Here is a 26,500-nt window from a genome sequence, read left to right on the forward strand (position 1 = left end):
TATGAGATAGCCACCCGGAATATTGTCAAAAACAAATAATTGTCAGTATATCGAGATAACAAAAACATTTCTTGAACAAATTGAGGAATAAAAAGAATTGTACATAACCAATTTATAGTTGTAATGAATCAACTAGTTATCCTGGATTCTTTGTTAAGTCACAATTAAAAATACCTAATAATAAAGACTCAGCAGTGAGGTTACAGATCATGAAGGAATGATTTTTTTAACACTGTTTTTTCACATTGACAATTTTAAAAATATTGACTTTTAATATTCCATTTTCGTGCATTTAGTTAAGATGTGTACAAAACTATTACCTACAACTAACGTTTCTATTAAAACTCATAGGTTCTTAGAGGTAAATTTGACGAAAAGATACAGTAGCAAATTATAACAAATTAAACAATTCAAAAAGTGTATAAACAAAATACAAGACTTTATTTCATTTCGGACTACCACTGATTTGGTGTGGTTAAATATTTTTTGTATTTTATTGTATTATATGTGTTTTGAGTTAATTTCAATTCATTTTCAGTTTGGTACTATTTCTTGTGCCTAGAAATTAGAAACGTTAATTGTTGGACAAATATTGGCGTCCAACGTGGGGAATAACAATGATATGATCATTTGAAATCAGTTTTACCATCAGTATTTCATTAGTTTACTATTTAATATTGACATTGGGCCCTATGATGTATCATTTAGGTAAATAATTACATACAATATTGTAAAACTCTGAAAGCATACAGAATATTACAGTTCTCATAACGTACTTTGTAAAAACGATATAATGTATCATGTCCTGTGTTGCTAGGCGTAAAATGACTTAAAAATTTCTTTTAACATGCAGCCACACCACAAAATTACATAAAATGTAATAGGACTTTTCATAAAAAAATAGTGTCAGCCATTTTTTTCGAACAGACGTTTTGTAAACAAACATGATAGGTTAATAATATAATTAATAATAAAGGGCAGGTGACCACATAATTAGGGTAAAAAATACCAAAGAAAGTATAGTTGTTGAAAAAAAGAAATACGAAAATAATGAAAAAAGTGCCCCAATCCCAATAGCCGCAAAAGTTCCTGTACGAAAGGGAACAATAAAGGGATGTCGCTATGGAGTATGTAGAGTGATACACTTTCTAAATCATATTATTTTATAAACCAGTACATGTGACGTTGTGACGTAAAATATATATTATACGTCATTGTCAAATCTGACTGTACGAAAAACATGGCGACTGAGTAAAGGCCTTTTTACGGTTCTGTCACGTGGAGTAGATCTGTATTAATTAATCAAGCATTTATTAAATTTGACAGTCACATAAATTGCATTTTTTACATGTCTTCATTGTTCCCTTTTTGCTAGGCATATCATCCTTTGAATTCGCTCCAATAGCAAATTCATCAGAACCTGTCGGTTTCTAAAAAGTCCAACGTCAACTCTAATTGTATTATTGTTTTTTTATTAACAAAAATACAGTAAAAATTGAGAAAACAAAGGAAAATACAGAAATAAAAACGGCATGCAATTTTTGACAGGTTAAAAATTACCTTTACAAAAGGTAAATTACATATCAAAGTAGGCAACCCGTTGTACTTGGATGATAATATGTCATACCCACAGATCACCTAACCTCGTCATACCGATTTGAAAATATTTACATAAATGTGTTAAACTTGGAGTTTACACCATATAATTATTTTATATAGATAATACATCATAGGACCCATTTTCGTTACATCTTTTTAAAACTATATCGTTCACGTAGAGATGAAAAAGTCATATCAAAAATGAAAATTAGAATATCACTTTTTGTTTAAATGAAATATTGAAGTTGTTAAGATCATTGGATGTTCTAGATTCAATTCTTTTCAAGTTAATACTTTCCGGCCACGTATTGTTCCAGCAATATATTCTATTCTTTTCTTATCCTCCATCTGAATTTTTTACTATTAGTTCTGTTTGCTAAAATGTCTTCACTTGTCTAATGTTTATGTGTCGTGCCAGGTATCCAAAACATGTTATTTGGCATTTTTCTGTATTTTGTGATTGATTTATCACAAGATAGGGACGACTGGAAAGAAATTCTTGAGGAAGCTAGGCCCCACACAGGCTTGTAGAGCCAGAATGATGATAATTATGCTTCTTAAGAAAGGCTAATTTGCTTTGAATTTGGTTTAAATCGATTGTTCCAAATGTGAACATTTTTTGTATTTAATTGCATGGTTTATCTAAGTTTATTCTAACTCTACTTACCATATCTTTAACTCACATAACTGTCGTGCAAACTGATGGTATGCAGTTTTAATATTGTTTTCATTTTTTTAGATTTAGTCGGCATGGAAGATCAACACAGCAATTTAAGGCCTAGATACCATCATGTACCTGTAGTTGGTTCGAGAGACAGATCAGAAACATATCTAACTTTGGCGTTTGAGGTAGCCCTTATTGGTTTGGGGCAGCAACGGATAATGCCTGTAGGACTATATGCACAAGTAAGTAGAATCACAAGTAGAGTAGTATTATTATTCTCGAGATCAATAAAGTAGGCAGGAACTCGTATCTACAGTTATATACGCATTGTCGTCTGAGGGGTGTGCAACGTAGCGAAAGGGATTGTTCGGAAGTTCACAAAAAAAAAGAAATAGGATGTTCATAAATCGAATCGAAAATAAAACATGGTAAAATTCACTAAACCAAAATATATACAAAAATATCAAATGTCACACATATTGCAGAAAAACCAAATAACATATCAGATAAAGAAATCAAATAAAATACATAGTCAAATATCTATCAGATATACCACAAAACTCATGGTAAACTCTTACTGAAACACATACACCTAGATCCCCAGTATATTAATTTAATCAAACATCTATACTACAATCAAACAGTGGTCGTACGGGTAGAAGATAGTGAGAAAAACCAAGTAGAAATTTAAAAAGGAGTCAGGCAGGGATGTGTGCTGTCGCCACAATTATTTAATGTGTACTCCCAACTCAAGCTCAGTGATTTGAGATATAGCCGATCTTTATAGCCGATCGTATTCATGATGCAATAACAATGTTTGAAAAATTATATCACGCTTCCTTGGAGGTCGGACTAAAAATTAATATGAACAAGACGCAAATAATGACTAATCTGGTGCTAAATCGAAATATTGCTGTTGATGTAAGAGATATTGTGCATAAGTACTTAGGACTTGAAATTCGGGAGATAACCAGACCTGTGAGCTCCCACGTCGCATAGGATTAGCCTGGGTAGCGTATCGAAATCGGATCTACCCATATGCCTCAAAAGGAAAATCTTTGACCAATGTGTGTTACCTGTACTCACTTATGGAGCGGAAACAATAACACTCAGAAAAAAGGTAGTGAATAAGATTAGCGTGACTCAGAGGGCTATGGAGCGCCAGATGTTGGGTGTCTCTCTGAGAGACCGAATCCCAAATGAAGAAATACGTCTTAGAACAAAAACAACAGACGCCATTTAAAAAATCGCGTCGCTAAAATGGAATTGGGCAGGACACGTCGTCAGATTATCAGACAACCGATGAACAAAACGTATTTTAGAGTGGAGAAGAAGACAAGAAGCAATACGGAGCAGAGAACGCCCACCATCTAGATGCACTGACAATCTGAATCGTGTTAGCAATAACTAGATGCAAGCCGTACAAGACAGAGACAGATGGAAAGAGCTGAGGGAGACATATGTCCAACAGTGGGCGCATACAGGTTGATGATGATGATGACTCCGAACTAATATTTCAGGAGGCATTATGGGAAAGAATTGAAGGTGTAAGGATTGGAGGATGCATCATTAATAACATAATATTTGCAGGCGATACCTCAATCATAGCAGAAAATATAGATTTATAAATTGTTATAGAAATAATATATATCTTATAATAAGATAAAAATATAAAGAAATACGGAAGGTATGAAAAAATAGCTTACCCTTGACAGGGTTCTCAAAACATATAATATCGAACTTGGCTACATACTTGTTCAGTGAAAATGAATTTAAAATAATTTTATAAAAAATAATATTCTAAAGCAGATACTGTTACTTTGTGTGTGGTCAAAGTTAGACGGAACTATTAAGGTGGTCAGAAATGAACTTCATCTAACGAAACCATTTTTCGACGCTTCTTTGGAGTGATTATCTTTTATATTTGCAAACAAAAGAACTACCGACAACTTTGGTCAAAACAACGTTTTGACACACAGCGTTTTAGGTTAACAATCACACAAGAGAACAATAAGGTTCAAACAGCGGTAAATTTTGAAAAAGGTTTTATTGGAGCTTTTATTAGGAACTATTTCGGCCTAAAATTATTTCATGAGAAATAAGTTAAAATCATATATGAGGTGTTTTAAAATTTAATAAAATAAAGAAATTTGGACAAGATGTAACGGATCGGACCTTTTCAATTACAGCTGAAGACGAAAAAGAATTTGCCAAAGTAATTGACGATCTACGACAGGACAAATCATTCGAAGGGCTTTTCGAAACATCATTGGCAGTTTCAAAATAACAGCATCTTATTTTTCGGGAAAATTTATTCTTTCTAGAAGTACTTTTGATGATACTAAAAATCTATATTTCTTGTAGACCTATTGTAGTTTTTTGCATAGACCTTATTAATATATTATTTTTATTTCTGAGTTCGTTTACTAAATCTGATCTACTAATTTTATTTTCGTTCTTTAGTTAGTTTTAACATTAATCGTATTTTTTTCCTTATAGGAGAAAGCGTGCAAACAAGAAGATCGATTAATTGCAAAACTCCAAGAAATTGAACTAGATAACAGCCTAGTTGCAGTTCTCCGTCGTCAAGCGATAATTCTATTGGAAGGAGGTCCCACCAGCGGTTTGGGCATCGGCATCCATCCGGAGAGTATTCCTATGCACACCTTCGCCAGATTTCTTTTCCTATCTCTTCTGAATTACTACCCAGATTTGGCCTACGAAGTGGGATTAAGAGCCATGCGTTTACCTCTTTTGGAAGAACACGAAGACTCTGATGACCCTTTAGGTGGAAATGCCAGCAGCTCTCTGATGATGAGTAGATCGCCTAGATGGTTCACTTTGGGACACATCGAGACCCAGCAGTGCGCACTGAGTTCGACTATGCTGAGTGCAGCAAAAGGTAAGTCTCTGTTGGATATCTTCTTAGGGTGCCTATACGGTCCGAACGTTGACGATCATTCTGGCTATGATGACTTTGTTGGTTGCTATACGGAATAGCTGTGTTGAGGTCTTTCTATACCACGCTCTCAGGTTAGCAAGCCAGGTTATTCTTCTTCGTCCTGGGGCCCTTTTTCTTTCAATTTTACCTTGCAAAATGCATTGGAGTAGTTCATATCTGCCTTGATTTCTGATTATATGTCCCAAGTACTACAGCTTACGGCCCTTCACGATGTTGACTAAATCCGCGGTTGTGTTCATCCTCTGTAGTACTTCTTCATTGGTGACTTTGTCTGTCCATGGTATCTTCAGGATACTTCTGTATAACCATAGCTCAAAAGCCTGAAGTTTTGATAGAGTTTCCTCCTTCAATGTCCACGTTTCTACTCCGTACAGAAGCACTGAGTACACGTAACATTTAAGGAGCCTTATTTTTGGTTCTAGGGTGAGGTCATGGCTCTTGAACACACAGCTCATAGTCAAGAATGAATATTTTCCTTTCCGATGAGACATTTAATCTCTTGGGCATTGGCCCACGACTCATTGATTGTAGTTCCCAAGTAGTTGTACTGTCACTCAGTTCAATTCTCATTTGGTTCACATATAGATTTTCTCCACTTATGTTTTCCTTGTTGATGATCATTAGCCTGGTTTTGCTGGTGTTTATATCCAGTCCATATGTTCTACGTATTTCCGTTATTTTGTTCATTAAGTTTTGCAGTCCTTCTATGGTATTGGAAAACACTATTGTAATATCTGCATACAGCAAGTTATTGAGCTTGACTCCATTTATTGAGATGCAAGAGCCTCTTCAAAAATGTGCTCCGAGTATAGATTGAATATCAGTGGATATACCAACTACCAATTTAAATGGGAATAAGCCACAATTAAAGGTTAAAATACGTTTATTGACGTTTCAATTTCCACTGCAGAAATCGTTCTCAAAAAAAAAATATTTTAGAAAATTTTTGATTAATTTTAACAACACAAAAATCAACGAATTTTTTTTAGAAATTTCCATACTCAACTCGAAATAGGATTGTCAGGTCATATTTTTAAAAGCATAGACTGCAGAGGGGTCTGCAACGAGTGACGAATGCATTTCAATAGTAGCGTGTAAATTTTTTATAGTCAGAGAAATAATTAAAAGGGATCAAATTGCGAGCACAATTGCAATGTGTTTTTTAAACCCCTTTTTTCTGTTCGATAGTTGAAATATAGTCCTCTCCCATATCCTTCCATATTAAGACTTTCTCGTGATGTCTACGCTCCATAAGGTCTCCAACTCCCTATTGCTCTGTTCCATCTATAATCCTCGAGGCGTTCGTTGTGTCTAGTCCACTTTTCATTTCAATGAAGCAGCTTATTCAATGCAAATGCTTTGCAATGAATTTTTTAGTTATTTCAGAATCTTTAATGGCAATATTAGAAATATTAAAGTTATTTGATCTTTGACTATAGCTTTCAGTGATTAAAAGCAATAAAATACCCAATTTCATATTCCTTATGAAAAAAAAGCTACGTAATAAGCAATTCTATGTTAAGAAAATGAAGCCGACTTAGACTGACTTATTCTTCATTAATGAATTAATGATAGAAGTTATATTATTTGATTTCTTAAGCAAAAAATATCTTAGTAGATTAGATATAAAAATTATTTTTCTTTTTAGGTGAAGTGATGAGATTGAGAACAGTTCTTGAATCGTCCCAGAGACATATCCACAGTTCTTCCCATCTATTTAAGTTAGCGCAAGATGCCTTTCGTTTCGCCACACCAGAAAACGGACCCAGACACCCAACGTTGTTAAGCGTGGCTTTTGAACTAGGATTACAGGTAATAATTCTTTAATTTTTTTTAGGAATTGAAGATTTTTGTGCATTAAATGTCTTCTTCCATACTATTTTGAAAAGCACATACTTGGCATCTGATTTTTCAGGGATTACGACTTTCTCTATATTAAGGAAGGGTAAATAAAAGTTCACAAAAACTTTTCTATTTGATTTTTTGTTAAGATGTTCTCCTTTAACTGTCGATACATTTACTAAAACAGGTTTGATAATTAAACCAAACGGTGCGATAATTACTAAGCTGGCAATTTAATATTATTTACTATCTTTAATGAGAATGAACCACAATTTTAATTTAAAATACATTTATTTTGACATTTTTATTTCCAGATCGGTAATCGTTCTCAAAATACAAACTAAACAAATAATTATTTTGACAATTCAGACATATATCCAACAATAAAACAGTGAAAACTTTTGTTTTGAACACATATATGGGTAATCCTCTAAGCCCATTGCTATTCATGGGCAATTGCTTTCAGAAGAAACTTAGGCAAATATATTAAGAACAACAAGAACCAAAAGGCACTTACACAGTGGTGTATACAACTTAAATGCGGCGACTGCCCAAAAACTTACATCGGTCAAACTGGTAGAACTTTTAACAAACTGATAGCAGAACATAAAAGGGCTTTCAATAATAGAAAAACAGATTCTACGTACGCACTTCACCTTCTATACCATAATCATTCTTTTAATGGCCAATTTCAAATTATTTACATTCAAAATAAAGGCTATCTTTATTAGAATCTATGGAAATTAACAACATAAAAAATATAGACATAATTTTGAATGACCAGCTTGAGACAAACAGTTCTTCCCTCCTCAACCTATTCAATTAAAATGTAAACGCATACCAAAAACAGATCAATTGAGAAATGCACTCTGCCGAAACAGCTGTAGTGATAATAATTTAAAAAAAAATTTGTGGAAGTGTTAAAAACAAAAGTTTTTCAGTGTTTTATTGTTAGATAAAATGAATTTCCATCAAGTAACGGTCGAATCCATCACTCAGACATATTATACATTTTAAAGTAGATGACTTTAAAATGAGACTGTTAAAATTTTTGAGTTGCGTTCCTGGGACTACTTTATTGAAAGTTAGTTCATTCCATTACATGAAATTAAGTTAAACTTGATAATACCCGTCAGAAAAATCATAGCACGTAATTGGATAAATGATGAAAAGCAGAGTAGTATACATACATCAGAATCTGGAGATCAGATTTTTATGGAGAGTTAAACGCTACACAAGAAGTGATTTAATATGAAGTGTAGACTTACTTATTGAGCGAATTGTATACGCTATAAACGACAAGTTTACCTTTCATTTGATGGCTAAAGTAACAAGCTTTTTTATTGACTTTTTTATCTCTCTTGATTCATTATAAGGAGAGTTCCCTCACTTTCTTTGCTCATTTGGCAGGAGATTGTATCATATCTTAAAACGTTAAGTGTGGCATCTGTTGTGAGCTAGGCTTCAGCGCATTAAAGCAGAACATAAAACAGTTTGTTCTTCTTATCATCGATTTCAGATTTTTATATTATCTACTTAAAGTACTCTTACTCTGTGCTGTATTGTCTGTTTGAGATTTTTAGAAGTACAGATTAGATATGAGCACTATCAACTAGTGACAAGACTGCACTGACAAATTTAACCTAAGAAATCTTTTGAATCTTTCGATTTACATACAAGTTATCAGTTCATTGGTTATCAAAGTTCATGTACATTGTTTTAAATGTAATAGATTAATTATGATTTTAAAATCAAAAATTACTTTTCCTTGTATTATTTTAGATAAGCATCTATCAACTATATTAGCAACTGTTTTAGGAGTACAATTAAAAACCTCTAATATTTTTCAGGTAATGAGAATGACGTTATCATCTCTGAACTGGCGAAGACGAGAAATGGTGAGGTGGTTAGTTACTTGTGCGACAGAAGTAGGCGTGGACGCTTTGATCTCCATCATGCAAAACTGGTATCAGTTCTTTACCGCCACAGAAGCGACAGGACCCGTAGCAACTACTATTATGTCACACAGTACCATTATGCGACTAAATCTAAATTTCGGACAACAGGAAGAGTTGTCGAGTTGCGCGCGCACACTTGCATTGCAGTGTGCAACAAAGGTTAGTATTGTGTTTATCAAAAGTTCGATATCTGGCGATTTCAAGTGAATAGAATAGATTTCTCGAGATTTCTCTCTGATTGACACTTTTTTGTGTACAGGTTTTCTTTAGCTTCTTGTACTACTTTCGGCCGATCCTATATACATTTTCGGAAGTCGAAGAAATGGATATCCAAGAGTTAACATAGACATTTAATGATATACATACTTTTAAATGGGATATATAGAGCATCAGCGCCAAGGCCTGTCGAGAATCAAATACAACAACAGGCATCTTATCAATTCTTTCTCTGAATGATCAGATGCAATAGTTCATATTTTTCAGGGTGACTCATAATGTGGCCCAACTATTCCAGCTTGCGTCTCTTTCTTATATTGACCAGTTGTATTGGTCCGTGTACCCATATCTCAAAGACTTCCAAGCGTTTAAGCATAGCTTCACTCCACGTGGTAATTCATCGTAAAAACGATCCACAGAACTAAACTTAAAGTCAACATTTTTCTCAGCCACGTATTTCTTAAGAGATGCCCACACTAATTCTATGGGATTGACATCTGGATGTTTCGGAGGCAGCTTTAATACCGAATGACCACTTTTACCCAGTATTCTGTCAATTTCATACACCTTAAATCGAGGTTTATGGCTTTGTACAATGCTGTAAAGATCGTGGGTCTTAGCCACTCTTTCATTACATTTTTCGTTGAACTCATATTAGGACATTTTTCAGCTTGCATGTTGTGATAAGAAGCTTTGTCAACAACTAGTACACTATGTGGAGGAAGATTGGGAATAAGCATTTCCTAAAGCCATTTTTTATAATTTTCCTATTTCATTTTACTGTGATAGTCCCCTGATTTTGTGTTTGATTTAAATTTTAAACAAGCATTCTTCACAAAACCGTTTTCTCCACCTGCATTTACTATTATTAGTTTCTGGCCTTTTGAAAATCGGAGCACGTAATCCCTCATTGGAGTTGTCGCTCCAACTTTTCGAGTGAGTATGGGAAGAATGAATGTAGGTTTCGTCCTTGTATATGATAGGTCGGTTCTCTTCTCGGTATTTTTTAATATCTCGAAGAAAGTTTTTTCTGATTTGTTGGATTTCCGGTTTCACCATTAAAAATTTTCTATTATTTTTTGTTTTTCTCCAACGAAACCCTGTATCCCTCATTGCTTTTCTCAAAGATTCATGCGATCCATTGTAGTTCAGTATTCAGTGACAAATTTTCTATGTATTCGTCGCAATGTTGGAACTTTTTTTTCGGTAGTACAAAAATTAATTATAAATCGACGAAGCAAGCCTTTGTAGCCATCATCCCACTTAGATTTTAAAGCTGACCTATTTCTTTTTTATTTGGAGTACTAAATGATGATGCCGTACCTTCTTAGATGCACTTCATTTCCCTCGAAATTGCTTGTATGTGTTATACAAGCTTGTATGTGCTTAAACTTATACCTGTTGCTGTTACAACACGTGTTTGCATATGTTTTAAATCTATTAGAGGTACGTTGTCCCTTGCTTCTTGTTGCATAAAATCCATAACAGTCGCTATAATTTCTCGGCTTTGACTTGACAAAACTTTTCGATTCAATTTTGATTTAAATATTTTAGGTCAGTGCGACTGTTCGTTAAAAAAACTCTGTCGCAGACTGCACCGACCCAAATGTACACATCCAATTATTTAGTTCTATCGATATATTTCCAATAATTTTAGTGTGTATCAGGTGGGCGTGGCAATTGTAAGATTTTCGAACTTGTTCTAGATTTGACAAACTATAGCAAGTTCACTTCAGTGAACCACGTCATCATTGACTGTATAAACGAACCGTCTGCGTCTGGTAGCTCAAAAGACTAAATCATGTGTTTATGCAGTCTACTAAAATTTAAAAGTTGATCTACGACTTTGATTTGGAATTAAAATAAAAATTAAATTGCAGTCAGCCGATGAATGGGTAGTAGATAGTCTCGTGCCCTCCTTGGGACTGTAAAACTAGTCATGGTGCTCATCATTTACATATTGTGATTTATCTTTGCGAATGGTTTAGGAAAAATACAGTTCCTAACTAATTTGAGCATATATTTTGGGCTAACATTTTATTCATTGTGTATATTTTTTCAGGACCCTCCAAATTGTGCCTTGAATGCTTTGACCTTGTGCGAAAACGAGGCTCTAGCCTTTGAAACCGCTTATCAAATTGTTGTGGATGCTGCTTCCCACATAATGACGTCTTCCCAGCTGTTCACCATCGCAAGATATATGGAGCATCGTGGATATCCTACCAGGGCCTATAAACTTGCTATGTTGGCTATGAAAAACGTCCATCTAGCTTACAATCAGGTACGTAACTAATTTTAGGTTATATATTGAATTATTTAGTTTATCAGATTAATATGTGTGATTTTTGGTAGATATTATAGACCAGAAAAACATTAAAAAAGTTTTAAAAAAAGTGTTTTATAACAGTTAAAGTTGCTTCAGTTCTAGTGGAAAACGACTCTTATATTATGTAAAATAATACAAGCAGTGTTTGATACGATTGCGTCTACTATTCTATTTTGTTTCGCATAATATTCAGTGCATGTTTTTATACGAATATAAATATAAATAGGTAATTTACAAATAAAATTTGCCTATAACAGTTCGAATAATCTAGAACTCTTTGTCATGTAATATTTACCAGAATATTTTTAGGATTTAGGTCACGTTTAATTACAAATAACCTTTTAACTCTTGATTTTTAGGATACCCATCCTGCTATAAACGATATCCACTGGGCATGCGCACTAAGTCACTCATTGGGCAAGACTGAACTGTCAAATATGATACCACTTTTGGTGAAGAACGTTCAATGTGCTACAGTCCTCTCAGATATCTTACGAAGATGCAGCATGACTGCTCCTGGTATCAGTTGTCCTCATCCTGCTCCATTGGATGGCGGAAAACACCCCCACCCACATAGGGCCGGAAGAGGATGTAGCGGTGGGGGTATAAAGCCTCTTTCGTATGATAGACCTCCGTTGAGGCAGCTCCTGGAAGCTGCTGTAGCTGCTTATATCAATACTACGCATTCTAGGTAAGTTTAAATCGATTTTATTTTTATTAAACATAAGATGTCTCTAATTGCTGATGTAAATATGTAAATGTTATGCAGTCACTGTTTTAGAATTAATTGTAACAATCAACTTTTACATAAAGTACAAGAGAAATCATTCAAGTACAACACACCGGCATATCTATTATTCGTGGACATTAAGAAGTTATTTGACAGGGCAAACCTGTCAAATTTCAACTGACCCAATTGAAACTGGCAATAAGATAAGACAGGGTGATTCAATGAGTCCTCTTTGTTTATCATGGTCTGTTGGCATGGTTATAACAGCAAATCTACTAAGATGTAAATACTAATGAGCTGAAAAAATAATTGTCAGATTGATACAGAGAGGGAAAAAATAATGCTAGAAACAACAGAGATAAAATATTTTAGAAAAATCGATGGTAAGACTCTATGAGACAGAGCTAGAAGTACAGATATACGGCGGAGATGCAAGGTCTGGGTAAAAAATAGAAGAGTAGTAATGACAAAAATGATATGTTGATGATACCGTCTTAATAGCAAGCAACGCACAAGAACTACAAAATATAATAAATGCGGTAGTTCACCACAGCGAAATGTTCGGTTTACATAAAAACGTTTCCAAAACTAAAACTTTATTATTTTCAAAGACACCAATAAACGTACATGAGTATGTCAAGGGTCAAATAATAGAACAGGTAAATTCCATAAAATATTTGGGAGCAAATATCAATAGTCAGTGTAATCCAAAAAAAGAAATCCTATCAAGAATCGAACAAGCAAGGAAAGCATTCATCAGCATGACAATATTTTTTACAAGATTAGACCTTAGCCTGCAGCTTAGAATCCGAATGATCAGATGTTACGTTTTTTCTGTCTTACTGTATAGCTGTGAAAGTTGGACAATGGACTCTGAAATAGAAAAAAATAATAGATGCCTTTGAGTTGTGTATATACAGACGAATGCTGAGAATCCCATGGGTACAAAGAACAAAAATAAACAAAAAGAATTACTAAGAATAATCAAAGAGAGGAAAATGCAATACTTGGGTCATGTATTGAGAGGCGAAAGATACGAATTACTTCAAGTTATACTGGAAGGAAAAGTACAGGGCAAAAGATCAGTAGGAAGACGCCAGAACTCGTGGCTGAAAAACCTGAGGAGATGGTTCGACCGCTCATCCGCAGAAATATGTCGCGCAGCAGTTTCCAAAACTACAATTGCCATTTGGATCGCCAACCTTCGAAAGGAGACCGCGCCATGAGAAGAAGAATGACAAAAATAAAATAGTATATACGACTAGGGAATGTTCCCCAATAGGAAGACAACATGATGGAACGACAACTTACTGGAGGCACATTGAAAAACAGAGAGAGTCATGCCTACATAAAAAGAACAAGAAGAAGACTTACAAGATAGCGACATGAGATTACTTGTTAACAAGTGCTTAATATTAGTGGCACGGAACGTCAGTACTTATATACAAGTACGCCATACTGAAAGTGTTAGGTTAACTATCACAAATAGTTTTGCTAAAGCTGACAATAGAAAAATTGTAGTGCTATAAAAGTTGGAGAATTCTGCAAATTTATAAACTTTTTTTTTTTTCATTATTTCAGATTGACTCATATCTCTCCTCGTCACTACGGAGACTTCATAGACTTCCTAACCAAAGCTCGGGACACGTTCGTGTTAGCTCACGACGGGCATGCGCAATTCACGCAACTTATAGAAAATATGAAAGTAGCGTACAAAGGAAAGAAAAAACTCATGTTTCTCGTCAAGGAGAGATTCGGCTGATACTCGATTAAGAAATGGTATGAGTAGGATAAATTTTCGAGCTATAGAGCTTATTGAAATATGACCAGGAAAAATGATACTTATTTAAGATTGTCCTGGTTTTTTGGGGTCTTAGAGATACTACTGAAATTGTAATGTTAAGAATATTTATTCAATAGGGGTTCATTTTTATAAAAAAAAAATAGGTAGACTTTTTGATATTATGTTTTTAGTTTCTTATTCAAGTGTATTTTAAACTAAAAACAGATCATTTTGAGAGGAAGCTTTTTATGCGTAATAATTTTAGTTGCAATAATCAAGTTATTTAACAGAATGTATGACAATCCACTAATGGCCAAGAACTAAATTTTATCATTAGTTACTAGACTAATGTAAATCCACTTTCTACTCACTGTTCACTTTCAATTCAAGCATTTTTCTCTACTAGTACTAGAAATGTACATTCAACCAATAAAGGAAAAGCAGAAACACCAATAATTGTATCCACTTTAATAAGAAATGTCTTCTTTATTTACAGTATAAAATACATTCACTTTATATGTGATTTAGATTGAAATTTTGCAAAAAAAAAACAATTTCAAATTGATCTCATTTTTATATGGACTGTGTAAACTGCTATATCTACGCTTTTTACAATGTATATTGAAACCGCTATGGGTTTCACCCAATCATCTATTGTGTAATACAGCAAGATAGGCCAACGTATAATAAAATAAATATAATCGTCACTCAACTTCAAGGTATGTGTCAAAAGAAAGTTCTCAAGTAGCGGATAATTTTTCGCCTATCGTCTAATTTTCGCCGTGGAAGGTTCTCGATATAATCGAAAAAAACACTGAAGTCACTTACCTAAAAAAATATAATATATAATTGCATATACATTTCCATTCATTTGCTATTTAATAATTCCAAAATAAAGGAATTCTTTTAAAAACAGTATTAGCTAACGTTTTTTTTTAAGAAATTCAATTGTCACTCTTGCAGTAGGCCAAATATCTCGCTTCAATTTTTGATAGAAAAACATTTGAAATAATTCACTTGCCTATCATGAAAATAATTAAAGCATTAAAAATTTTAGCTATTAAAAGCAACGTGATTATTTCAAATGATATTTTAACTAGCAAAACTGAAATTAAATTATGTCAACAACTTAAAAACCTTATATAAATTTTTTAGGTTAGTAATCTTAGTGGTTTCTTTCATTATCTCTGGTGGAAAAGAAAAATTGGAGGTTAGGTTACTTCTTAAATTAGTTAGGTTACTTGAGGGCTTTCATTTGACACATAATATCTTCACCTTTGAGTAACTTCACCTGTGTTTATTTTACCTATAATTGGTTACCTGTTTATATTCATCAGTTGGCGTAACTTATTTGCAATCGCAAGAATTCACCCTATCAGTGACTTTTCTAAACACCCCATTTATAATATATATTTTGGTTTGATGTACAGTACGTTAGGTTTTCGATTAGATATTACAAACTATATAAAACGCTAAAATCGGCAACATTGCCTCGTACGAGGTAAATCCTCCGATCCCCGCCGACATCTAGACAGAAAACGAGAAAACCATTTAGTAACACATAACAACGCATGAGATAGGTATACATATCCGTCCGTCGATTTTTGTTTTCCGTACTTATACCCGGTTAATTTCTTATAACATAAACTCGATAAAAATACACAGACATTTATAAGGCGGTGCATTTGTATCGGTTTTTAATCTTGTGAACAATTTTTTGTGGTTGAATTAAAAATAAAAGCGCAAAAAAAAGATAAAACAAAAAATATAATCTTATTGAAAATAAAAAAGAATTCCTAAAGAAATAAGTCTTTATGTCATACAGAAATTATTCAAATATTTGACCTTTTACGGCTGAGCAGTATTCCAATCTGTCATAAAAACTTCTACGGACAGGTGTAAGAGTTTCTGCTATAACAGAATTAGAGACTTCTCTCATTCGGTTTTTTAATTCATCCAAATTTTGGACTCTAGCCTTAGGATGACCGTAGATAATGCTTTTGAAATGTCCCCAAAAAAGAAATCCATGGATGTAAGATTTGGAGATCGCGCAGATCACTTAATATCGCCTGTTCCACTGATAACTCGATTTGGGAAAGTATTGTTTAAGTACTTCCTAATTATTCTAGCGTTGTGAACTGAACAGCCGTCTTGATGGAACCAATCATTCCCCAGATTTACATCAGGAAGATTGAGAATAGCGGAAAGAACATGATTCTTTAGCAAATCGAGGTATACTCTACTATTCAAGTTGCTCTCAATAAAAAATGGACCTATTATGTGGTCTCCTAAAATGCCAGTTAAGACGTTAACTTTTTGACGACGTTCAGTTCGGTAAACAACACTTCTGTATTGGTTTTCCAGCGCCTAATATCTCAAAATGGAAGGATTGTGTTAAATTGCTTTAAACAACCACTGTATAATGATAAATTATTGTCGACGGGGCAACGGAGGTTCGTGGAAATTCGACGGCGCGCAGTGTTGCCATTTATAGTGTGTATATCTAATTTAAAACTTACCTACTGTATATATGTCACCTAATATCTTGATCCGATTATATGGAACCTGTGTATATTAGTACAAGTGTACACTGTCGTTCAACTTCTCATACGATGAAATGTTTTGTTAAATTCATAAAAAACCAATTCTTTAAATTTAAATTAGTATTTTTTTTATATTCCAACGCTCCAAGTATATTCTGATGAAAATATGTGTGGCATTAGTGGATTAAATACATATTTTAAACAATCATAGCCGGCTTCGGTGGTTGATATGATTTTTTTATATGGTAGTTAAAATACCTACATAATATTTGAAACCATTGATTTAAAAATGACATTTTATGCCACTTTGAAAAGTTATACGTCTGTTAAATGTCAAATGTCAAAATTGTGACGTTTGAATTTACGAAATTACACAATTTGCAAAAATTAATATAAGATTATGTAATAAAAAAGTAAAATGGGATTTTTTAAACTATGGTATTGGCTGTTCATTAATGGAATTTATTGTTCAATAATTTTACTTACAAAATAAAACACAACACTGTTTTAATTCTAACGGAATATAGTCAGCTTAACATGTTTCTCTGAAATACTAGCTTTCCCAGAATAATTATAATTTTAAACTGTTGGCCATTTCCTTATAAATCCCATGGACGTCATCAAACTTCACCTTTTTCTTTATCCATAGCGTTGACAAATTGTCAGGTTAATAATTGCATTCATCTGTTCAGAATTGCAACTTCAAAATATAATACATTTTGATTATTAAATCTAAATGCAAAACAAACTATTACTAATCAACAAAAGATTCATAATAACTGACGTTTTTATATTTATTAAAAAATTATTTGTATAATTTATTACAGGATATTACTGTAATCGTAAATCACATTAAAATTTTTTAAACCAATTTCATATTTTTAAACGACAGTGTATTATTACATCCATCATATTGTTTCAAAATAATGAAATAGTGAAGACACAAGTTGCTGTAACGACTATTGATATAAATACAATCAATAATTGCTCGTTTACTATTTGCGTTCTCAAACGATCGTGCTGCCAACTGCTGTCAAAATGGATAACTAATATAATAGGGATACATTCTATAGGAAATCAAAAATTTTCTGAAATAATCCGTGACACTGTCTCCTTTGTTTCCATATCTTTCAGTCTTCTCATATCACATTTTTTTTGTCACTATTCTTTTTTGTAACCTTTTTAAATATTAACCTAAATTTATCAATAACAGGAGTATGATACGGGGTAACTTTTAACTAATAGGCATCCATTATGGAATCTCTTGTTCACCATTATGTAATCAATTTGATTCCTTATTATGTTTCCTGGTTGATCTTGCGGAGAGCCCCAAGTATACAAACGTCTTGGTGGTAGTTTGGAGAATGTATTTAGTATTGCAAATTCTTCTTCCTCTACAAATAGTTTTAATCTTTCTCCCCTTTCATTTCTCTTCCCTAGACCAAAATCACCAATGAATTCACCGCTTTTCCGCATTAAAATACAAAACATTAATGTTAACATTAAAACTAAAACGGTTTTAGATTCTGTAGCTAGAAAAGACACATAATTTAAAAAATATTAAGTACAGTTCTGTGTGTGAAGGCACATTTTGTCATATATTTGAGAGTATACATTAGATTTGTTACCCTAAAAATCAGATACTGTAAAAATTGGTTGCGCACACACAAATAGGTGTATCTATCTTCAAGTAACGTTCATACAGAGTGCCAAATCATTCTGTACAGTGTCGCATTTTTGCGGGAACAAACATCTCGTGGATTTATACATAATCTTATATTAATCAACCGACGCCGACGCGACGTCGAATATATTAGTAGCTCATGCTTAAATTACGCTCGCTTTTCTGCTAAATACCAGACAATACAAGAGATTTTTATTTTTTTATTGTATTTATTTTAACCATTAACACAAACTTATTCTTTTTGTCGTTTTGAATGCAATTCTTAAATAATAAGAACGAGAGATTGATAGCCATTATGTAAATTTTGTAATTATTAGGTTAAGTCTTGATATCTATATATACATAGAAAAGGAGAGAGAATGAGAAAGAGAGTTTTTTTGAGAATTGTATTAGATCTCATAGTTGTCCTTGTCGACAATTTAATTTAGTATTATTTTTTTTTGTATTTTTAATGAACTATCTTAGAAGTAGAACATAACCTTCAAATGATAACAGTAGAGCGTAACAGTTTTGACGTGTTTGTTTTTTATGAAGACTGCGAAAATGTTGTTTTGTTTTAAAAGTTATTTTTAATTCTTAGTTTGTCAAATAAGCCTCATTGTTTTTAATATTTTTATCTATTGTTGATTACTGAGCATTTTGTGGCAAATGGCAGATTGAGGTGAGTTAGTTAATTTTTTAGAAATTTTTATTACATCACAATACTTGATATACGACAGTTTGGTCCAATAAGTGATGTAACCTTGTGAACAATGATAATTTGCTTATGAATTTTTACTTAGACATTACATGTACATTGAGATTGCAGCAATCCAATGATGTGTAAATTGCATCGAGTTAGAATCTATGGAGAAGCTATGAGCATATTAACGTGTGTATTAAAAACGGCGTAGGTAGGCGTGGCTAACGATGATACCAATATGGCGGTGGGATCATGGCCGGACTCAATAATATTAAAACTACTATAAAAATATGACTGGTTATTCAGAAGATTTAATCATAATCTAAAAAAGTGCAATACATTTTTAATAAACTATGATTTATTTATCCCGCGGTAAACACTAAAAACACGATATATTATACATAAAGATAAATTAATACAGTCAACTACTATTAATTTATTCTCTGAAGTACGGGCCATTACTTTGTTTACATATTTGTATACTAACCTGTAGAACGTTATTCCTGAAGATTTTTATTAGCATTGCTTCTGCTACTGCAACTTAGTTGAGAACAAGAAACCATTATTATGCACTATCACAATATATTATTACAGTTTCTATTAAAGTATTATAAAACTAAAAATATTCGAAAAACAACAAACGTAAACAAACATATACGATCTGTCAAAAGTGTCAAAACAATCTTAACAATATGGCCGAAGTGAGGTCGTTTTTAGTCACGTGATGCCCTCTCCATAGATTCTAACTCGATGGTAAATTGCAATGCAAGTAATCTAATAAAAATAATTTTAACATAGGATAATCATAGTTGTCAGGTTTTAAATATGGCAAAACGTGAAATATGAAGTACGATGGATGACAACTAACTAAAATAAGAACAGGTCAGCAACAATAAAAATGGGAACAAACTATGCATAGAAAAACAACGAGGTTGACAGCACCAAGGAGAAAAATAGAAATAAAATGAAACAGCATCAACTAATTAAGTCCTGAGGTCCTCCTTGTGTTACAATATCAAAAGATTAACTATTCGAAAAAAACTTGTGCTCGTATGTGCTGACAAAATGCGATATAGTCTTAATCATATCAAATCTAATCAAAAATTATAAATTTAATACAAATAATGATCTTTTGCTATTACTGCTAAATAATATTATTCAGAATTCATACAACTTGCAAAACGAAGATTCGCACATGCGCACTAATTTGTTTTTTGTACATGCACATTATTGTCACATTTAAACATGAATAATTGTATGATAACAAAATAAAGCACATGATGCGTTTTTGTTAAATAGCGATATAGACTTATTAACCTAATATAATCTAAGCGATGTACACTTGGAATGAAAATTCTGTCAATGTGTATTTTGATATATAAGAAACTATAGTTTAAAAAAAAGTGATCGCATCGAATAGAGAAAATTGGACTCATGGAGGCCATATTTTGAAATTTCTGTGAAAAATATCTGCTGTGTTAATACAACTAACTTTGGCATGAAGAACCGAAAAGCAGCAGGTAATGACGGAATACCAAACGAATTAATGAAATATTGTGGAGCAGCAATGACAGAACAATTAACGACATTAATTAATAAAATTATAAAACAAAATGAAATACTGGAAGAACGGAGAACGAGCGAACTAATTCTACTATTCAAAAAAGGAGATAAAAAACAGCCAGAAAACTACAGAGGTATAAACCTGTTAAATACTACGCTAAAATTTACAACTAAAATTTTACAAGTGCTAATAAATCAGAGGATAAGTTTAGCAGATGAACAACAGGGTTTTCGTAGTGGAAGATCGCGTACAGATGCAATATTCGTTATAAAGCAAATTACTGAGAAATCACTAGAGTATAATAGACCAGCATTTCTGTTGATCTAAAGAAAACGTTTGACAGAATAAGACTCAAAGATGTAATCCATCTTCTTTATTATAGAAAAATTCCCCTAAATATTATAAAAACTATCGAAAACATCTACCAAAACAACAAAATGGAATTCAGAATAGATGGACACCTTACAGAACCTATAGAAATAGGCAGCGGAATAACACAAAAAAAGAGGATACAGAATGGGAAACAAAGAAATAAAAATTCTCTATTACGCAATATTGATAGCCCAAGATGAAGATAGTCTGCAAGAACTGGTCCACAGATTTAAAATAAGATCAAAATAATTTAATATGACAATCTCATCTCAGAAAACTAAAACAATAGTAAGTATAGAACCAACCAGGTAAAATAGAAATTGATGACATCAATATTGAACAAATAATGGAAATAAAATACTTTGGAATTATACTGTCTAGCTATGGAGACCTGCACAAAGAAGTGAGAGATCAAGTACATAAAGCAAATAGACTGGCAGTATGCCTTATGGCGAAACAGACACATTAACACTGAGATGAAGTCAAGAATTTATAAAAACCAGTGTAAGACCAATAATAACATATGCGTCAGAAACAAGACCCGACACAGTCACAACGCAAAGGCTACTGGAAACGGTAGAGATGAGAGTACTGAAAAGAATTACAGGAAATAAGCTGATAGATCGAAAGCGAAGTGAAGACGTATAAATGAATGGACACAAAATAGAAAAAAATAATGGAATAGCCACATAAGCAGAATGGATAAGACCCGTGTCTTCAAAATAGCAAGAGATAAGTCACCAAAAAGCAGAATTGCTTATAAAGAGGAAGAAGAAGAACTTTGACATTGAACAAATATCAATAATCAAGCTGATGAGAAAAATAAACCGAGCTTGGGCATTTGGAAAGATAAAGGATATTTTTAGGAAAGGATTCCAATGTGTCTGGAAAAAAAGTATTTAATCGGTACATTCTGCCAGTGATCACCTATAGTGATGAAACTTTACCAAAACAACAGTGAGTTAACTACAAATTGTGGAAAGAGTAATGGAGAGATTAATGTTAAGAATTACTATAGGTGATAGAATACCTAATGCTACTATACGCAAAAAGTATAATAATACTAAAATGGAACTGCGCGGGTCATGTAATAAGAGCGGTTGATGATCGCTGGACGTAGAGAATTTTGGAATGGAGACCCCGAATAAAAGCTAACCGAAACAGGCCGGCTAAAAATTGGATTCAAAGGGAAAAAATCGGACTAAGTGGGGCAGCATGCGAGAGGCCTATGTTTAGGATGGCTGGTCTAGGAAGGCATATGTTTAGGTGGATGTTGGTGGCTAGATGAGGATGATCCTCGATATATTATTATATTGTAGACACTTTCTAAATACTTTGTGAATGTAAAAATGATTATTTAGGTTAAACTTCCAGATCACTAAATCTTACATTAAAATAGCGAAATTTTTCCAAATATCCCTATTTTTAATGTACGTATTATCCGGTTTCCAAAATAAAGTATATCAAGTATTTTATTAAAAGAGCAATGGTTTACCATTGCCACGTAATAATTTTTTTATACAAATGAGGTTATGTCTTAATTTCTTCGATGGTGTTTATGTTGGCTCAGTTACGTCTTTTTACAACCAAAGATTGTTAATTGTATAGTATTTATGTACATATATACTTACCAGGGAATACAAATGTCCCTTTAGAAGTTTGAAAAACGTCTCTCAACTAACACTTTTTTTAATATATTTTTCAAGTGACGTTTTTCAATCTCATTATAAAAAGGTAAATGCTTCCTGTTACACATTACAGTATAATATCGATAAGTACAAATGGTTGTTTATTCAGAAAAAAATGCAGTTGGCAAATGTCAGTTCTATCTGTCAACTTGCATTCCAAAAAAAATATGAAGCTACCTCTGATACGTTGAGTGGCTCATTTATAGAAAAGGTGGGTAGTTGTTGCCTATAAAATAGATTTGACAAGTGTATCTCCCTAAATTGGGACATTACATAAGGTAGGTCAAAGAACTGCATACATTCAATAAAAGTTAGAGATGAAATTATCAAAAACAAAAAAAATTCTGTTCATTATAAAAGACGATTTATTTATTGACTATTTTGTTTGTAAAAAGTAATATTTTTATCTTGGGCCGTACACTTTACGGTGCAAGGATGTGGGATAGTTAATAGAAACATACTATTATGACTAGGAAAATGGGCTATTTAGTACGAAGCTGTGATGGATTAAAACTAGGAAGAGTTAGAACGAACAAATACGAAAAGAAATAAAAACGTAAGAGCATTAAATTGGCAATTATGTGGTTTGGATATGTACTGAGGATGACAGAAGATAGATGGCCCAGAAGATCTTTACGGAGAAGTATGTATTTTAGAAAATATAGAATGTCCATCTATTAAGTGCAAGATTCAGGAAGATAAGTATAAACATAGTCCATGATTTAAATAGAAGACTCTCGCTCTACTATCTAAAGGTCTACAGAAAATGCGATCGACAGGGGGCCTATAGTCTCAGATGGAGAGATAACATTCTAAAAAATTTGCATGCCATGGGAATATACAACTGGTGAGAAGATATGATTGACTGAAGTAGATGGACGCAAGTCATAAGGCAGCGAAAACATAACGAAGGATTGTGACGCTGGAGAGAGAGAGAGAGAGAGAGAGAGATAAATTAAGTTCCCTCCATATAAAAAAGAGCCGCTTGTGTAAAAGAAAGTAATTGAAAAGATAATTTACTAAATTAAAGATGTAGATCACAATAAATTTTAACCGCAACAGAGAGTAAGGGAATTGAACCAACTGAGAATGGGATAATATAACGGCGACGATGATGATGATGATGCTGATGATAATGTCAAAGAAGTATGTATTGATAATGGTGCACATGGTCAAGCTTCAATGTGACATTTAACTGAAATTCCCAGAATACATTCTTTTTTCCAGAAAAAAATGAATCTTGAATAACAAAATAGATAAATTTTTTAATGAAGATATTTATCGTGAATCGGGAGTTTTACGTTAGTTAGCTATTATCACAGTAAATTGGATGCACAATGTCATGTCTGCCGTCAAGTCCTAATGTGCTGCAGTTTACATTGTAAAATCAATTTGCTAAGAAATTTAAATGCAACAAAAACAGTCGTATAAATAAATATCTTATATTCCATTGTTTACCTGCATCCAAACAGGTTCAGTGGTTTTAACTGATTATTTTGATAATAAAAAGAGTTGATCAATTAAAATGCTGAAATATTAAATTAAATATTAAAATTAAAACATGTTTATCCTAACACAAGAGTTTATTGATTAATAACAGATTTACAATATCCATGTAAATGTCTAAGGGTAGAGTTTTTTTTCTCATATATAAATCAATTTTATATTAGTAAGTGATGAATTCATCTTAATTTTCGTGTAATATTATTGTTTAGCCCTTTTACATTTTAAAGACTCTCAATTCTTCTATTAGCTACGAAGTTATCAGGCAATATTGGAACACGAACGATTTTCGTATCCAAAATTTTAAATTCATGTTAACGCTGTCGAGAACAGTATCGTATCGAGCCTCCCCTCTTCGTTTATCTGCGCAAATAATCTTGACAGTTTCAGTTATTTGTCTTTCAGTAAACTAGTATCATTCAAATTGTGGTGTATACAATTAGGTACTTAGTTATTGAAAAGTATGTAGTGGATAACTCAAAAATTCAGTCAATTCTGTGTTTACTTTTTGAACAAAAAACAACTACCCACCTCTTTTATATGAGTTAAATAATTGTAACGTTCAACCAACAATATGACTTGTTTGTTTTTCATTTATTTTCCCGTTTCATTGTTGGTTCAATGTTAAAATCCGACTGATAATTTATTGTAAAGAAAGTATAATCAAACGATAAGAAATATGCATTAGTAAGGATGCAATGTTAGCGATTACAATAACATCAATAATCAAAACTTGGAGTTTTTATCCAATAAAAAAGAGACGGCAATACGGTTTTAGATTTTTTATTAACCAGTGATTCGATTGTTTTCTTTTTGTTAAGTTACATTTGTCTGTGATTATTATTTTAGCGAGAGGACTTGTATAACAAAATATGTGTTTATATACGGGTATAGAAGTGTCCTGAAAACCTACAACAATTATTTCTTGTTAATTAAATTCATAGCATAAGCTATGTCCCTACATCCAACTAATATACATATTATTTTAACCTTAATAGGACCCATACATAACCGACTAAATTGCGCAACCTTACGTTGTACAACGAATTGCTTTGCAAATTCGTTCACTGTAGATTTGTTTGTACAACAGCCCAGGTTGCATAATTTGATCGGATATCTATATTTGTATACAAGCACATATTCAATAGCGAAGTTCTTGAAGTTTTCAATGTGTCAAGTGCCACTGATTTTTTACTATTTAGTTGTTTTTTTTTACGGAGTACGGATTGTAAATATTCAAAGCATTCCATTCCTTAAAAATAATTTTATATTCAATTCATTGTTGTGTTGTGTTTAGTGTAAATTAGTTAGAAAAATGTACATATTGCCAAAAGACAAATCGATTAGTTCTTTATTTGTTGATAAAGCAAATTAGTCTGTCAGTGTATTAATAATTTATGATTATTTTTATGATAAATAAAGATATTTGTAATTCTAAATATGTGTTATGTTAATTCTTTCCTTTTTACATTTCTACTGCAGTAGTTTTGCTGCCATCTTATTACTGGGTGTGATACCCAGTACCATGTAAAGGCTAAAAGATATTGGTTTTCTCGTAATTTAAGTTGTAATATAACATTATGTGGAAACCTTTCTATCAAATTGCCATAATGAGTGTTATTACTATTAATTAAAATTTTTTAATGTTGTAAATAAATTTTATTATTAATTTTTTAGATCTGGGCATATAATGGCTAGTAAACATGTTCTAATGGCTAGAAGATATTCAGTATTACTGAATTGTTCAGTAATGATAACAAAACTACTATTTACTATTTTAACTACTAGAAAACGAATATATTTAGTCTTTTAGGGGATAAAACCACTTAGCAATTTAAAAAGAATAAGGCATTAATTTAAATATTTTTTAACTTCGTAAATAAATTCAATGATTTATTGAATATGAAATAACGCTGATAAAAACAACAACAAAATATCTTGAAATACAGTAAAAAAATAATTAAAGTTTTAATCAAATAATAACATAACCTAAAATATGAACTTCTTCTTCTTATTATTCAGCCTTAAGTAATCCGACTTTGGACATAGGCCTCCCCCAAATCAATCCATTGTCTTCTATTTTGCGCCACTTGCTTCCAGTTGTGTCCTCCGATCTTCTTAATATCCTGATTGTGGTCTTCCTCTGCTTCTCTTTCCTAACCATGGTCCCCATTGTTGTATTTCGTGGTTCCATCTTTTATCCTTTAATCGGGCATTGCGTCCTGCGAAGCTCCATTTTCATTTGGCAGCATGTTCTCCTGCGTCTTTTACTTTGGTTTTGTTTTTATTCATTTGTTTGTTTTTTTTGTCTATAAGTCTCACCCCGAGCATTGATCTTTCCATCTCTCTTTGTGCTTTTACTATTTTATCCATATTAGACTTAA

The 26,500-nt window shown here is 32.6% G+C and overlaps 1 protein-coding gene across 1 annotated transcript in view; it reads left to right on the forward strand.

The window, feature by feature from the left end:
• LOC140443256 (zinc finger SWIM domain-containing protein 5-like) overlaps positions 1-25,555 on the forward strand; it is a 418,589-nt gene extending 393,034 nt beyond the window's left edge. The window contains exons 10-16 of the mRNA XM_072534399.1: positions 2,339-2,505; positions 4,763-5,165; positions 6,874-7,037; positions 8,918-9,184; positions 11,304-11,522; positions 11,927-12,258; positions 13,879-25,555. Coding sequence (XP_072390500.1) covers positions 2,339-2,505; positions 4,763-5,165; positions 6,874-7,037; positions 8,918-9,184; positions 11,304-11,522; positions 11,927-12,258; positions 13,879-14,059 — 1,733 coding nt within the window. The 3' untranslated portion in view covers positions 14,060-25,555. The remainder of the gene's footprint in view (positions 1-2,338; positions 2,506-4,762; positions 5,166-6,873; positions 7,038-8,917; positions 9,185-11,303; positions 11,523-11,926; positions 12,259-13,878) is intronic.
• The last annotated feature ends 945 nt before the right edge of the window (positions 25,556-26,500 follow it).

This window comes from Diabrotica undecimpunctata, chromosome 6 (genome assembly GCF_040954645.1).
Source record: "Diabrotica undecimpunctata isolate CICGRU chromosome 6, icDiaUnde3, whole genome shotgun sequence".
Classification (NCBI taxonomy): Eukaryota; Metazoa; Arthropoda; class Insecta; order Coleoptera; family Chrysomelidae; genus Diabrotica; species Diabrotica undecimpunctata.